This window comes from Spea bombifrons, chromosome 9, assembly GCF_027358695.1.
Source record: "Spea bombifrons isolate aSpeBom1 chromosome 9, aSpeBom1.2.pri, whole genome shotgun sequence".
Lineage (NCBI taxonomy): Eukaryota > Metazoa > Chordata > Amphibia > Anura > Pelobatidae > Spea > Spea bombifrons.
The window spans coordinates 2794178-2809123 of record NC_071095.1 but is presented as its reverse complement, the minus strand read 5'-3'; the positions used below and the strand labels follow the sequence as shown (position 1 = coordinate 2809123).

The 14946-nt window shown below is 40.6% G+C and overlaps 1 protein-coding gene across 1 annotated transcript in view; it reads right to left on the bottom strand.

Annotated features, from left to right (window-relative positions):
* Positions 1–250: 250 nt before the first annotated feature.
* CLMN (calmin) overlaps positions 251–14946 on the bottom strand; it is a 43052-nt gene continuing 28356 nt past the window's right edge. Inside the window, exons 2-13 of the mRNA XM_053475262.1 lie at positions 14079–14140; positions 9650–9745; positions 8866–8949; positions 7438–7530; positions 7012–7202; positions 5574–5767; positions 5134–5216; positions 3630–4973; positions 2731–2891; positions 2310–2361; positions 1775–1836; positions 251–1026 (exon numbers count right to left, since the gene is read on the bottom strand). Of these exons, the coding sequence (XP_053331237.1) occupies positions 840–1026; positions 1775–1836; positions 2310–2361; positions 2731–2891; positions 3630–4973; positions 5134–5216; positions 5574–5767; positions 7012–7202; positions 7438–7530; positions 8866–8949; positions 9650–9745; positions 14079–14140 (2609 nt within the window). The 3' untranslated portion in view covers positions 251–839. The remainder of the gene's footprint in view (positions 1027–1774; positions 1837–2309; positions 2362–2730; positions 2892–3629; positions 4974–5133; positions 5217–5573; positions 5768–7011; positions 7203–7437; positions 7531–8865; positions 8950–9649; positions 9746–14078; positions 14141–14946) is intronic.

Sequence of the window (14946 nt, the reverse complement as noted above, 5' to 3'; positions counted from 1 at the left end):
AGCCTTAACTAATGGTGACCGCGTGTAACACGGTTTGAGAAATGGTCTTCTCCATCATGGCAACCAGTTCAAAGTCCACTTTTAAAACGTTGGACCAAAATGGTCCATATTGGTGAACTTTCCCCTTTTAGGGAGGTTCTTTTATAACAGTCTTCTAACTATTAAAAAGCAAGAGTGAATGGTTATTGGGGGTTGGACTCAATTATATCGTACAAGAGAACCTAAGGGTTATCCTGAACAGCAGAAGTGAATTTCTGGATGCAAAGATGTACGAGATTCGCTCGACCCATAGAGGACATCAACCTAATAGCCGTTTCTAGACTCTGAATTCAAATCCCTCTGCACACGAGAACCAAGAACCCCAGATATACATTTCACCTTCCATTCCCACAGAAAAATACTATACAAAGCGTAAGACTAACTCATACTAACTGATTCTCTGAAATCCTTGAGGGCCACTGTTTGAAGGGTCCCCAGTCAGGCAACAATGTGCTAAAACATGAAAGCATCTGGTCAAATGATTGCTTTTCTTATATTTGCTACAACGTTTAGTAGTCTCGCAATGATTATGAGTGTCTCTGGCAGCCGTGGAGTTATAAAGAGGCAGTGAAAGGGTTATTTACAAAAAGGCACAAACTTGACACATGCAGCTATGCTCACACTCATTCCGTGCTCTCTCCTATGAATACACGCTTCCTTAAATGCCAAGTAGGCAAGCAAAGGATTGAACAAACCCCCCATCTTTTTGGTGCCTAAAAGGGGTTCAATTATTGCTGGAGAGTACCCCGCGGATACAGGAGCGTGCCCGTCGTTGATACTTTCTACCCACCGCTCTGATTTTACTCGTTGTTTGAGAAAAATGCAACTTTGCTCATATCCAGTTCAGGAAGAATCAGCATGCAGTAGAATAAGACCCAGAGCAGAAAGATAGCATAGAACATGTCTGGAGAGCGGCTCACGGAGTAGTTGTCTTCGAAGCCAGAAGCATCCATTTCTGCGGCTTGGACGTCGCCGACCCTCCGTTTCCTGCAAATACAGCAAATTAGGAAATTGATAAATAAGCAGACTTATCAATGCACCCCTGTCCCCTACTTGGAAGCCATTCCGTTACTGAACACCCCTTTGAAAATCGAGGGCTTCATTCAATGCTCAATCTCTAAAATCTAGATCCTGCACTGAAATCATGCAAATTATTTACTGCTCAATGTATGTAGGTTTGCCTTAAATATATCATAATGACAGCACAATACGCACAGTTTCCACATCCTAACCACTACACATCAAACAAAGTCAAAGGAAAAGTTCTCATTCATGACAGTACGGGTGGTTGCCACAGCAGAAGCTCATTACAGCTACCAGTGTGAGTGCTAGTATGTTTGCCTGGACAACGGAGAGCAGGGAGAAGTGGACGAAGAAAGAAGAATGAATACAGAAGAGGCGAGGCAAGAAGGGGAGCTGCGGAAAAGGAGAAGGGGACACGGAAGTGGTATGTGGAGAAGGTAGGGAGACATTGAGAGAGAGATTATGCAAGTCTGCGAGTTATTATGCCAACAGCTTAGTAAAGTACACACATTTTACATTTACTATGCAGCCTATTTGTTTTCAAGCCATAGTCTGATATTTTTTATTTATGAGTTTTGGTTTGAAAACAGATTTTTGTTTTAGAATATGAGGGTTTTTTTTTCTTCTTCTGGATCAACAGCGAGGTTGAATTGGTTGAGGTGCGTTTTTTCAAACCAAGATGACTACATAACTATTGTTCCAAAAGACTTACCTGATTTCCGTTTCATGCATAAACTTCCTATCCACGCTCTCACCGGGAAAGGCTTTAAAATTCTATTAAAGAAATGACAATGTCGTAAGTAATCATAATTGAAGTAATTAAACTTAAATTTATCCTGGAAAACACCCTTAATTTGTTACAACATAACTAATGCAAGGCTGGACAGAAACTCGTTCTTAAAATCCCCTTAGATGGAATTTCCCGACTGAGTCTTTCCTTATTGGCTCCAGGATTCGCACAAAGTAGAAACGGTAGCTGGAGTAACTCTGAGCTGGAAGCCAGCAGGTAATAAGGCATTCTTTTATCTTATACCCCCCAACCCTGATCGGCTCCTTTCTTGTCACTCTTAAGACACAATGACTTGCACCCCAAGGCAGGACTTGCCTTAACACAAAAAGATAATTTGGAAAATCGGTGGTTTTGATGTTCCCACTGAGGTGACTGGTTTGGCAGGGTACAGGATATATTACGCATGACTCTTTCCACATGTTCCGTGTTCCCTGTCAATTACATGATATGAACTAACCGTTTGGCCTGGAATATACCGCTCGTTTCCATTGGTATCACTACAAGGTGATCTGCAAGAGAAAAATTGCAATATTTCTTGGGAGGGAAATAGAATATAGTTCAAAAGACACAATTCTAATGATTTTATACAACATATCCCCAAAACTGACAATAAAAATCCTGTTTTGTTTTACCCCATACTGATAAAAGCTACTACCTGTAAGCTACATGCAGTTTACACACCCAAGGTTTTATCTAAAAATATATTCAGGTAAAAGCCATAAACCATAATTTATTGGTAATGAAACAATGGATCTTCAGGGATGACGTCCGATAACGATGGCTTATTGTAGAATTGCCACGTGGCTAGCATTCCGCTGACAACAGACTTTGGCTCAATAATATCCTAATGGAAAACAGGACCCGGTGTTATTACTTACTTATTAATTAAGGGGTCTTTGAGCTTTTCTTCTCCCACTCCACCTTCCGATATACCTCCTTGTTCTATTATGTCCTGGAATTCCTTTCCCTGAGAGAGTCCACCATTATTTGATGTGGGTTGGTCCGAGAGCTTCCAGGGTCCGCCAGCTCTTTCAGAGCTCTACGGGTCATAAGAAAAGAAGTCGATGAGCTCTTGTTACCTGCCATTTTATTGAAATACCAATAATTTTTTGTAACAATGAATATCCTGGAAGAAAAAATGTCTTTTTGGGGGTGTATGCCAAGTGCCTAACCTGTCCAAGTGCAGACAAAGGGTCCATAACAAGCATGACAGTGCCATGGCAAGACTTGGGAAGGTCACCCCTGGACCAGATCCTTATGTACACGCTAATTACATAGTTGGATACATTTACACAATAAAGATACAAGTAAACCCGTATGAGACGACTTTTCTACTAAAGAGCAGTCATTCCTCAGACCAGATAACGCTAATGGGGGAAATTATATATCAGTAACAATTCAGAATCAACAAAATCAATCTGCAGAAGATTATTTCTGGAACTCAGAAGATTAAATTTCTTAGCATATGAGAAATTTGCCTCAGTTTATTTTCTTTATAGTTTCATGCTTTGCTTTTATGTTTTTACTAGACCCATTAAGCCAGTTCTTGGCGATGCAGGAAAGTGAAGCCTAATTTTATTAGCTGATGTTTTCCAAATGTCTGCAGATGTAATTTGTTAATTGTAATCATTTTGACATAAATGTAATAAAGATATATATGTATCTGCTGTAGCGTTGCATAAAAAAGAAAATATGCAATTTCGTGTTTTGATGGACCCTGTGGCGACATAATGATAGAGAATGATATTAAGATTTGTGTCGACATTTGAGAATTTACCTGAATATTCTCTGTAGAACCAAAACGAGACGAGGGGTGGCTGTTTATATCATCGACGGATTCTCGGGAGGCCACCTTGTTGGATTTATCCATGGTATACATGCTACTGGCCGTCTGTTGACCTATCTGGGGGGACATCTTTTCCCACACTCCATCTTCTGTCCCTAAAGGGTAGTCCTCAGGCTCCGTAGTCAAAATTCCTTTATTTTTTCCCTTCTCGGGGGTGGTCTGCATGTACGGTCCGCCATTATTAGTTTCACTTTCCTCTTCTTGTGTCTTTGTTGACGAGGGATCTGCAGCCTTGCTGTGTTTGGGACCATCTGGAGAGGTTCCAACAAAAGCTTGCAAGACATCTGAGATGGGGACGCTGTAATGAGGATAGTAAAACAAATCGTGCGGGATAATAGAGATTTTAGCATCGTCTGCGCCGTCTGTATCAGCTGATTTTAAAGGTTGGGGACTTGGTTCAGGTGTGCTCAGACAAGACTTCTGAAGAGATCCTTTATGGTCAGGTGTATCTACTGTCATGGCGGTACTCGGTTTATGTGCTTGGAACACAGTATTCTGTTTTGGATGGTCGCTGTCCGGAGAGTTCTTGGCAACGTGCAACACATACTTGTATAAATCCACTTCTTCCTCTGGAGTAGTAGGAGATAACGTTTCACCGTTATCAGATATTATTGACAGCTTCTGCCTACCTTCATCTGGCTTCCGGCTTTCCAAGATATTATTACGTTTGACATTATCTTCGTTAAATAAAGTAATTGGTCTCGTTTCTGGGCCCATGGAAATATCTTCCAAAGAAGAAAAGCGGTCGTCGCTAACCTCGTAATTTAGCTCTTGCTCTGCTGATGCCGACGAAAGCGGACTTTCAGCCATACAGTCAATGTCGTTGGTGGGACCTTTTCCATTTGTGATGTAAAATGGCTCCTTGGCATCACCTGAGCTCGGCACGTAGCTGTCTACGATGGCTTTCCTGCCATCAGCAGATACTGTTCCGGGTGTTTTTACAGACCTATTAAAATTGTTCTTTGGCGTTCCTCCTCCGTTCGTGATAGGAAATCTGCCCTTAGCATCTCTTTCCAGCGGAGGAAAAGGTTTGTAATCTGTTGACGGCGGCGAAGGATTTTTGTGGATGTTCGGTTCTTCTGTTATGGAGTATTTCATGCAGTGGTGCATGTCTGTAGGAGTTATATGGGATTTGTCCAAATGCATGACATGGTTGCCATTCTCATTGTTATCCACATTTATAATCGTGCCTTCCTCTTCCGTTGGTCCATCCTTATAATGCACGTACGTCATTTCCAGTGGGAGATCTTCCCTTTTATTCTCTCTATAATCGTCCTGTAATTTAAAGGGTACAGCTTGTAACCAGGTTTTTTTAGTAAATTCTGTGTACAGCTTAATAAAACTTTTTTTTTCTTTTCACATGACAGGTCCATATAAAATCCAACATTCTGGGGTGTAGCACATTTCCTACGACTAAGAATCAGAAGGTACTCACAGCGTCGAGCTCTGGGAAGTGCTCGAGAAATTGAGTGACGTACGTCATGATGGATTGTTCATCAGGTGAGTCAACCATGAGATCTAACAGAAAAGAATGTGAAAAATAATTATTTCGAGCGTGTTCTGGAAATGCAACTGTCACTTTTTGACACGTTTCTGTGCAAATAGAGTGTGTTATGGACTTTTAATACAAGATAGACAATATTTATAAAGGCAAAACTAAAATTATTGTGGCATATACCATCCTCACGCATACTCATTCTTCAGGACAGGGGACACTACAGGACAGCAACAGAACGCTGTCTTTAAGGCAACATTCTGGTGGGATTTTAGCACATCTACTAAGCACGCTTCTCACTAATATAACTTTTCCGAAGTTTTGTTTTTCCTCTAATACTACCAAACACAAATGTTTGCACTCCATAAACTACAAGCTACCTTCGGGCTCCAAAAGTCTGGGTATATTGAGAGATTTTTCAGCGATGTTGAAGGCATCTTCGAGGTTATCTCGTGAAGACCTCTCCAAAGCTTTCTTTATGTCCACCAAGCTGAAATCTATTGCTTTTATTATGGCTAAAAAGGCAAGACCACTTCTCCAGCTACCGGCAAAATCCTGAACGGCCACACCGTACCTTAATAGAAAACAAAAAGAAGAAGACTGGGTCATGTCTCTAGATCACATTGAACAGAATAGATATTTATTTTTACAATTAATTTCTTGGTACAATAAAAAGGGGGAAAAGGAGATGGGGGAGAGTAAGGTGTAGAGGGAGATGGGGATTAAGATGGTGAGAAGAGTAGATCTTAGTGGGACAGAAGCATGAATGTGTGAGGGGGAGATAATTACAGGGAGGGAGCACATAAAGGAGTGAGAATGAAAATAAGGGAGAGACAGTGATAGAAGGGGAGAGCGAGGAGAGGGAGTGTTCTTTACTGGTGTAGAGTATTCCGTGATATTTGAGTTTTATTGTTTGGAAATAAAACAAATTTATCTCCGCCTGCCATAAAATCAAATGTTTGTTTTTGCTTTTAAAATAGACTTTACAGATGTTACATATGGACGCTGGTCCCATTAATGTTTTATTTGCCTTGCTGATGTCAAACAAACCTTGACATATGTTCTTTGAATGCTCTACTGGGTACAGCGCATGCACGTACCTTTATGAGATTAACCCTTTCACTGTGCAAGGGGCATGAATCATATTGTTAATAGGTTTCTCAATGCGTTTTCATTAAACGGCCCGTCCGGGTCTGCTGCCGGTCACAGGGATAAAGTTTATCAGCATAGCTGCTTGTCATACGGACTACGTCTAGAGAGCCTTCAGTGGGTTCTTCTTTTTACTTGCTTTAAAACTTGTTTTTACTTTATTTAAACATAATTTGTGAAATGGACATCCTTACATAGGTTTCATTAGTTTACTGGGCTCCTTTTAAAATACTGAAAACACTTTTTCTTGGTTAAACTTTTTTTTTTTTTTTCTAGAGTCTGTAAATTATATATCCTAAAACATTTTCTAAAGTATTTTTTAATATCTTATGTAACGGTTGAGGTTAGAAGCGGCCGCATTCCATCCCAGTAGGGAGATTAATAAAACCTGGAGCGTTAGTGTGCCTTGAGGACTGGCTGGCAACTTGTCTTAACAATAATTTACTGTAACTGGGGGCATTTAGGGTACAAATTATAAATCCAATTTCCTTAAACAAAGTTTTCAGAGTTCACATAAGGCTGCATTCAATCCTCCACCTTCAATACACATTTACAACAAAATATAGTAATCTTTTGTATTTTTTATAAAACTATATATATTTAAATGTATACACCATGGCAGCTATTGCCCTGTGGGGTCGTGCGCACTGGCCAATCGCGGTCTCTTACTTTCTTGTCCTTTGTTGAACCCAGTTGAGAAGCGCTTTGATTGCTTTGCGCTGATCCTTAATTGAAACGGACAAGCTTTTCTCCGTGCTGGGAGTGCTGGGCTGAGACGTTTCCGACTCGGTCCCGCTGGGCAACGAGGATAAACTAGATGAAGACGACATTCGGTTTAGGTTGCCTGTGAGTTCTTTAATCTGCGTTCAACAAAAGAAAAACCATAAGGGGATGGAGATTTTTTTTTAATGAGACAATGCAAAAGAGGTCTGAGAACATCCTGTGGTTACAAATGTGTCGAGATCAGGGCAGGAAGAATCTGGCATGATTCAGGGTTTAGTACCCCTTTAAATTAAATGGGAAAACTGGTCACAAATCTGGATTAGCATTTTTTTTTCCTGGCTACGTTTTGCATTTCTTCTGAAAAAGTTCTACCTGCAAGAACAAGATGATGTTCCAGATCAAGCCAAGAACCAGCGAGGGATTCCCATCTGCAATTTCTGCTGCGTCGATGCTTACCAGCTTTACCTGGAGAGAAACATGTCTTTAGAGAATAGCCTCCGACAAAGCATGGGAGCCTACAACATATGCCTAACCCTAAAGGCACCTTCAACCATTCTGTCTTCACAGTAGCGTGTAATATGAATAAATGGAATGACAGGCCTGGTGCTATACTTGTTTTGTGCGGATTCATTAACTCATTAGAGGAGGAAGTTTACTGAAAAGGTGGTAGATAAGCGAATCGCCCTCCCAGGAGAGGAGACGTTAATCCACTGAAAGAATTTAAACATGCGTGGGATAGGCATATAGCTCCTGAATCTAAGACGAGACTGATTAAGGTTTGACTCTTTACAGCAGGAATGATTGGCACTCTAGACGGCGGAATGGTTCTTATCTGCTGTCAAGTTTTTGTTTTATAGAAGGCTGCCCCCCTCCTCCTCCCGGGAAAGGTATCGACCGCAGCTCCATCGAAATCAAAAGCCTACAAGTAAAAGGCAAATCTGATTGAGTCTGAACTCATAAACTGGAATCTGCACAGTTTGCCAATTCCAGCTTAAATAAAATCTTTCTGGTTCAAGGAGGCCGTTAAACCCCACAAATCCGATCAGAAACCATGGCGCCCGCCCACTCCTACTGAGCCGAGGAAGTCACAGGGTCGGGCAACTTTGTGTTGGCTAAGGATGACGGGAGTCTCGGCTCAGAAACATGATTTAATGTTGCTGGCTTGCACAATTCTAAGAACAATGCCTCCACATAGAACAATGGGAGTCGTGTTAGGCCTAGCAGACAGGCCCTGGGCTTTTTTGTTACCCATGGTGTTTAAGTGTTATCAATAAGCTGTTTACTTGCAAATGTCAAGGAGCAGGGTATAAATGGATGGACTTAGATAGATATATTTTTAGAAGACCTAAGCAGCGTACATTACATCATGGAGTCTCCTTGCCGAAACATTTTCGGGCCATTCAATCTTTATATCATCTTCCCCCATAGCCAACCTTCATGCTCTTGGATTGTGGTGGGGCTCCCGTGGCCCTGTGGTTGTCTAACATGCATAATCAATGGGATTTTTGCTTTCAGTGAAGGTACAGGACATCGGTGATCGAGTATCGACGCCATAGGGTTCTTCTGAAAGCTTAAACCTACTTGCAAGTCCCCGGCAGATGTGGTATGAGGGGCCCGCTCCGCTGTAGAACCATTCCCCAAATAAATAGAACGTCCATCGAAAATAAAGACGAGCTTTTGATAAGTTTCAACAAGGCCCACCATGAGTCTAATCTAGAATGGCCGCCAGACGTTCATAAGCTGCGTCTGCAGAAACCTGCCCATTGATACAAGTCGCTTGTTACGATCACAATGACTCACGTTGCTGTCTTCCAGAAACTTTAGCGCCTTAGCTATGTTGTTGAGCCGGAATATGCGATGAGCTGAGGATTTGTACTCGTGGAGCTGGAAGGGGGAAAAAAAAGAGAGTTGTATTCACTGATTATTGGGCAGATGTCATTCAAATCAGGATTTATCATAAAAATGAATGGAGCAAATTTGACGGCGCAGTCTTTATGGATTATAGTAAAGCTCCATCTGGCACTGCGGTGTTCAAAGAAAAAAAAAAAAAAGATGGACAGACCAACAGATGGATCCTGTTTATAGGACTCTGTAAACTGAGTTTGCACCAAACATGCGTGTGTTACAATCTATCAATATTAGGTATAACTTCTGCCGGCGATAGTTCCAGGAACGGTACAGAGAGAAAATGTCAGCTTTCGAAATATATTTGTGTTCAAGTCACACCTTTAAACGCTGAATACATTATTGCTATGTTTTGGTGGATTCGGACTCGTATTGGGAATTTTGTATATCTGAAAAGTATAAGCCTTTAATTTTGGATTATCGAGCTGCACTGCAAAAATCTGTTAAAACACATTAAAGGATACGAAAGGCTAATGACTATAAGGGTCCTACTTGGTTTAAATTAGTAATGTTGAGCAATCAGTAAACACATTCTATTGGTTTCTATGGTCACTGCTCCATAGTTAGCCTCAAAAATATGGCTGTAAGTAAACAGAATTGGTGATTTTGCACCTGATGATAAATAACTGAATATTTCTCACTTGAGACGTGGAAGGCATATATTACCCCGTTAACTTACCAATCTCTGCCCTGTCAAGACTTCCAATAAAGCCATCAGGATTTTTCCATCTTGAATATCAACAAACAGATCTTTCACTTCAAGCGGTGGGCAGCACTACGAAGACATGATGAAGAAACATCAGGAACCGAGTTTTACAACATTGTGTCGCTGGCAGGGCTCTTTGTGTTTATTTGTAGGGTATCCTGACATATGCAATATGATCTCATCTTAGATATAACCACCAATATTTCATGGACATCCTACTAGCAAGTCTAGAACAGCACTCCGTTCTGCTTCAAGAGAAGTATTTTACAAGAAACCAGCCTTTTCCTTAGTCCTTAGTGTGAATGATATTTGTCCTTGAAGTGGAGCCATGTTGCACTTCTTATAAATTGTTAGAGATTAAGTAGCCAGGGGGGGGGTTATTATAGGACATTAAGAACTGAGGGGAGCTAAATAAAAGTTATCTAACTCAATCCTTAAAATAACAGTCTACCATTATTAGGTATGGGCTGACGGTAATAACCAAACACGGATCGTTGCTGATCACAGAGGCTCCATACTGTTCACAACGAAATTAGATTCAGTGTCCCTCTCAAATACCCCTGGACAGCCTTCCAGCTGGACCACAAAGCTGGATTTCCCTTTGTGTGTTTAGCCGGCAAGGGGGAAGCATTTTCTCATTGCGCATCCACCTGAGCACTTCCTGGACCAGATGCTGCTGTACGACAGGAAAAATCTCCGCCCTTCCTGTTAAATTAACTGCCTATAAAATTTAAGTGTATTAACGTCTGTCAGCCTGTGGAAACATTTGCATATATTTCTGTAAAATGCTTCAAAGTGCTCTCTGATATAAGAGTTCTTTGTATCTCTACTTTAAAATACAAATCAGCAATTCTTTTCTAATCCTTTGATGGTTGATTCCCTTTAATGTCTATATTTTCTTTTTAATTGTCTTGTGGGAGTGAATATCCTGATTTCTTCACTTGGAACTTGATTTATAGTCAATACTTCTGTGCATCTTAAAGCCACCATTGGTTCATTATCAAACAGGGAGCATCTCCGTAATCCCTCCTTTTCAACTCAATTGGGAACTAATTCCTTTAAAATGAGATGGATCAAGGTAATCAGTGATGGAAGGCTTTTAATCAGAAAGCAGATGTGGACGTTCTCAGGCCTTCTCCATGTTAGCTTTTAGGAAGTGGATCTATACTGTCCATAAAGCTTTTTTAGAGTTCTGTGGCTACAATTACGCCAAGCACCACATGTGCGGATCATCAACATCTGCGCATGCGGTTGGCTCGGCATGAATATCGCATAGAAGTGTCACGTAGATGTTATGTCATGTAATTTTAAGTGCTTTAGTTATTTTCCCAGGGGCCATAAGGAACATGAAGCACCCGAGTAGTGCAGATCTGCTTTTAGGGCCACCATCGGAGTACAGTAAGGCTGTCACACCTCTTTTTATAAGGTTCTTGCCAGCTGTCATGACAGGTAGTCCTTTAGGGTCTGCAAGAGGTCAACTGAGACCCTACAAAATTCTGAACTGCCTCTACTGGAGTAACCCACACCATGATAACCCCATGAAACTGAACAGAAGGGATACTTAATCAAATCAAATGCCGAAATACATATACTATGTGAATGCCACAATTTAGCTAAAATGTCTAAACAAAGTAACCAGTGTGCCTTTGATGTCAGATTAGGTACAAAGATTGTTTAAGTGCTAGAGGTGCAGGTAATGTCTGAAAAAGTTTCAAACAAGGCAAGAAACCTATCCGTAATGGTATAGGTGAAATAAAATGCTTTAAGAATTGCCCCCCTCCCCTCTAAATACGTGAAAGCCGAAACTGTCAAAGTCAGACACATCCCGGATTACCGGGCTCTACTTTCTATGACGTAAATGCGGAAACCATACAGTAAGAGTGTGTGGTAGGAGGAATGCCGGAATTCTCTTATAATGCAGACTTTGATCACATGGTAGATCAGTTCACAACTACATGCGTGCTCCGTCATCAATCATTGTCTGATTGAGCAGTGCCATGCACACTTTACTGTCCCGTGGCAGTAATCCAAACAGTTTATAAATCACCCCGACCTGAGAGGGAATAGAGGATCTGATTGTGTGACTTCAGGGTCTGCCTACCCGCGATTGCCGAATGTGGACTCTGCTTCATCCGTTGACCTAGAGTTCTGGGAAGTATCATTCAAAGCTGATGATGTTTGGGAATTAGTTCCCCCCACTCGAGAGTTCACAGAACCAACATAAATCAATATTTCAGAAGGATAAAGGACAGACACTGTCAAGAAACCCATTAACTGCCAGTTCTCTTTCATTCTGGCTGCTAAATCCTGTCTAATGAAACTATTTTAGATCTGTATGCACATTGCTATACAGCCTTCCTGTCCACCCTCTCTGTCATAGGATTGTTTTTAATGCCACCTCCAGACCAGTTGCCACCAAAGATGGTCTCTTTTTTTTAGAGGAGAAGTACAATGGAAAAAATATTGTTATCCTAGAGTGTAAACCCAAGTTTTGTATACAGTAATGTAGGTCGGATTTGAGAAATCCTGGTTTAGTCTAATTTTGTGCCAATAAACTTTATCTGCAAATATTTTATGAGCTGATGCTTTATGGCTATGCTAATGAAGTCCATTCCCCCCAGATTTCATTAGTCACAGTTTCCGACTTGGTGACTAACACCAAGCGGTATCATAAGGCGTCAGGGGGGTTTGTCTAGTAGATTGGGGTCCACATAACAGAGCGAGAACTCATACAAATGGCTGATATTTTTAAAAAGAAAATAGCATAATCTTTTGAAAAACCTATTTTTAATTTACTAGTAATACGATTTTTTCTTGCCATATGATGGTATTTGGGACAAAAAGTGTCCCCATGAGTATAATTTTTCCTTGGAAGCATAAGACGTTGCTCGTACTGGATGTATAGGGTGATAAAGAAGCCTTGACTGGATCTATTCTGGGTTCCATATTCTTAAACCATTCGTTTGAAGAGTTTACCCTTTTTTCCCCCAGCATGCTGTTACCCACTCAAAGCTTAGTGCTCCTCAATCATCGCATGTGCCCCCTTCTGTAACAATTTAAAGAATATTTCTGAATTCTGGATAAGAAAAAGTCTTTTCATAAAAGCTTCAATTTTATTGCTGTTTATTATAAATGTTAATGCACTTAAGGCCCTTTAGAAGTGCAAACGGTTTGAGTGCCAATGCATTTCTCACACTGTTTCAGAAGCCAAATATGGTTTTATTAGGTACCAATGAAGCAGCAATGAGCTAAAATTAAATCTAGAATATGGAAATCTAAGTGCTTTTTATACGCAACAACATTAAGACTCTCCCAGCATCAAAATATAAGTTCAATAGACATTTTATATTCCGCTTTATCTGCGTTGCCAGAAGACGTGAAATGCGTCTGGTTCTTGATTTAGTTTTTCCCCCTTAAGCATTACTGAGTGCAGTTTAATGAACAATTTAGCTTGACAGCCAAACGAGGGGTATGAATATAACCAGGCAATAGTTTGCTTAACAGTTTTATGCCTTTTTTGTGTAAATAAGAAAAAAAGTAAAATTAAGGAAAAAAAAAAAAAGACACGGTCAGACAAACCAGCACTTGTAATGTTCCTAAGGTTTCATGGGGCTGGCATGGGAATAAACACAGACCAGAAGGTTTTCTGCATGATTTAATTATTCTTCGCACACTACCAGCTTTCAGGGAAACCAGCGGCTTCGTAAAAAAACCCTTGACGGCTATCAGCCACGGTTATTCGTGGCGCAGAGATCAATCCACGGAGGGAAATGGATGCGCTTGGCTTGGAAACTCCAAGAGACCAACTTTTTAGAAGTGATTGGAACATCTGCTCCCCTTTCCTCAATTGGCACTTTACCGAACGGCATTAAACTTAAAAAATAAAAAAAATGCTGGACTATTTTGATTAAAGAATATCAAATGAATATTGATGTCTTTTTTTTTTGGATACGTAGAAGCAGACTAGTATGGATCGGGTAGCTATAAAGTGTCCGTAATTTAGCCCTCTTCCTCAGTATATAAAATCCCACTGGCGGTGAGCTCATCTCTCATCTCTCTATTGATTATTGATATCAAAGTCTGTTTGAAGCCAATAATAAGAATCCCGATTGCCGGCTGCCAAGGAGAACCGAGAGCTCCAGATCTGTTGATCACCGATGAAAGGCAGAGCTATGTTAAAAATGCAACATTTAACGCTAGTAACTCCGAAACAAAACGATACAAGAAAGAGAAAGAATCAACATATTTCCAGATGACGCATCAAGTTCTCGCAGATAACATAGAAAGAAATGGACTTTGCAGTTTGGCACCACCTGGCACCGACACGCTGGTATGATTTCCCGGCACACGGATGGTTTACACAATGTTCACGCTGATTAACTAAAACAGACAAGCGTCCTACCTTCTCCAAATGTAGATTCATCCATCGGGTAAACGTTCTTTTCTGTACATTCTCCCGTTCAACTAAAAAGAAGAAAAAAAAAAAGTCTCTTAAGATGCTATTTCCCACGTTATAAGAACAACTAGAAGCCAACTATTTGACAGTAACAATACCTTTATTACAGGTGCTAAATATAATGAAGCATTGTAGCAATTTAGACGTTATTTCTCACTCTAGTGTCATAAAAATGACTATTGAATCAATATGAAATCAATATAATCAATATGAAATGCCATGACTATTTTATTGCTCTTCGAAGTTATTGGTGAATGGTAACTAATCTGGGCCAAGCCCAAATGGGCTAAAGTCGGCAGCCCGTGGCACAGAGATGCCCGCATCAACATTGAGCTGGCCCACAAAGAACGCTCCGGGGGTTTGCACCCTGGTATCTGTCACTCCGGGCGTCGAATGAAGTACTCTATAAATGAGTTTTAAAAAAATGGTTCACAATCCAGCCAAAAACGGTTATTAAGCCATTATGTCGTCACCCCTGTTACCAGACGCCCCGTAGCGGTAATCGTGCATTTGGCTGCGCACAACAGAAAGACCCTTAAGAGATCCCGTATAGTGTATTATGTTACTAAAAGTGTTTGCTTACATTCCGCAGAGCCCGATAAATCGTAGAAGTTCTAGGAACGAAATATCTCGTAGAGGTATAATTCAAAAAAGTATGTTCATGTACAATAGCCTTGGTCCGTCATCAAGTCAGCAATCTTTTTAATTTATTTTTGCTCTTAATGCGTTTATTGCAAGACTGTTCTATGTTTTCCCTTTTTTTTTTTTTTATTAATACTGGTTTAGAAGAAGCCCGGTAAGCAGAAAGCATCTC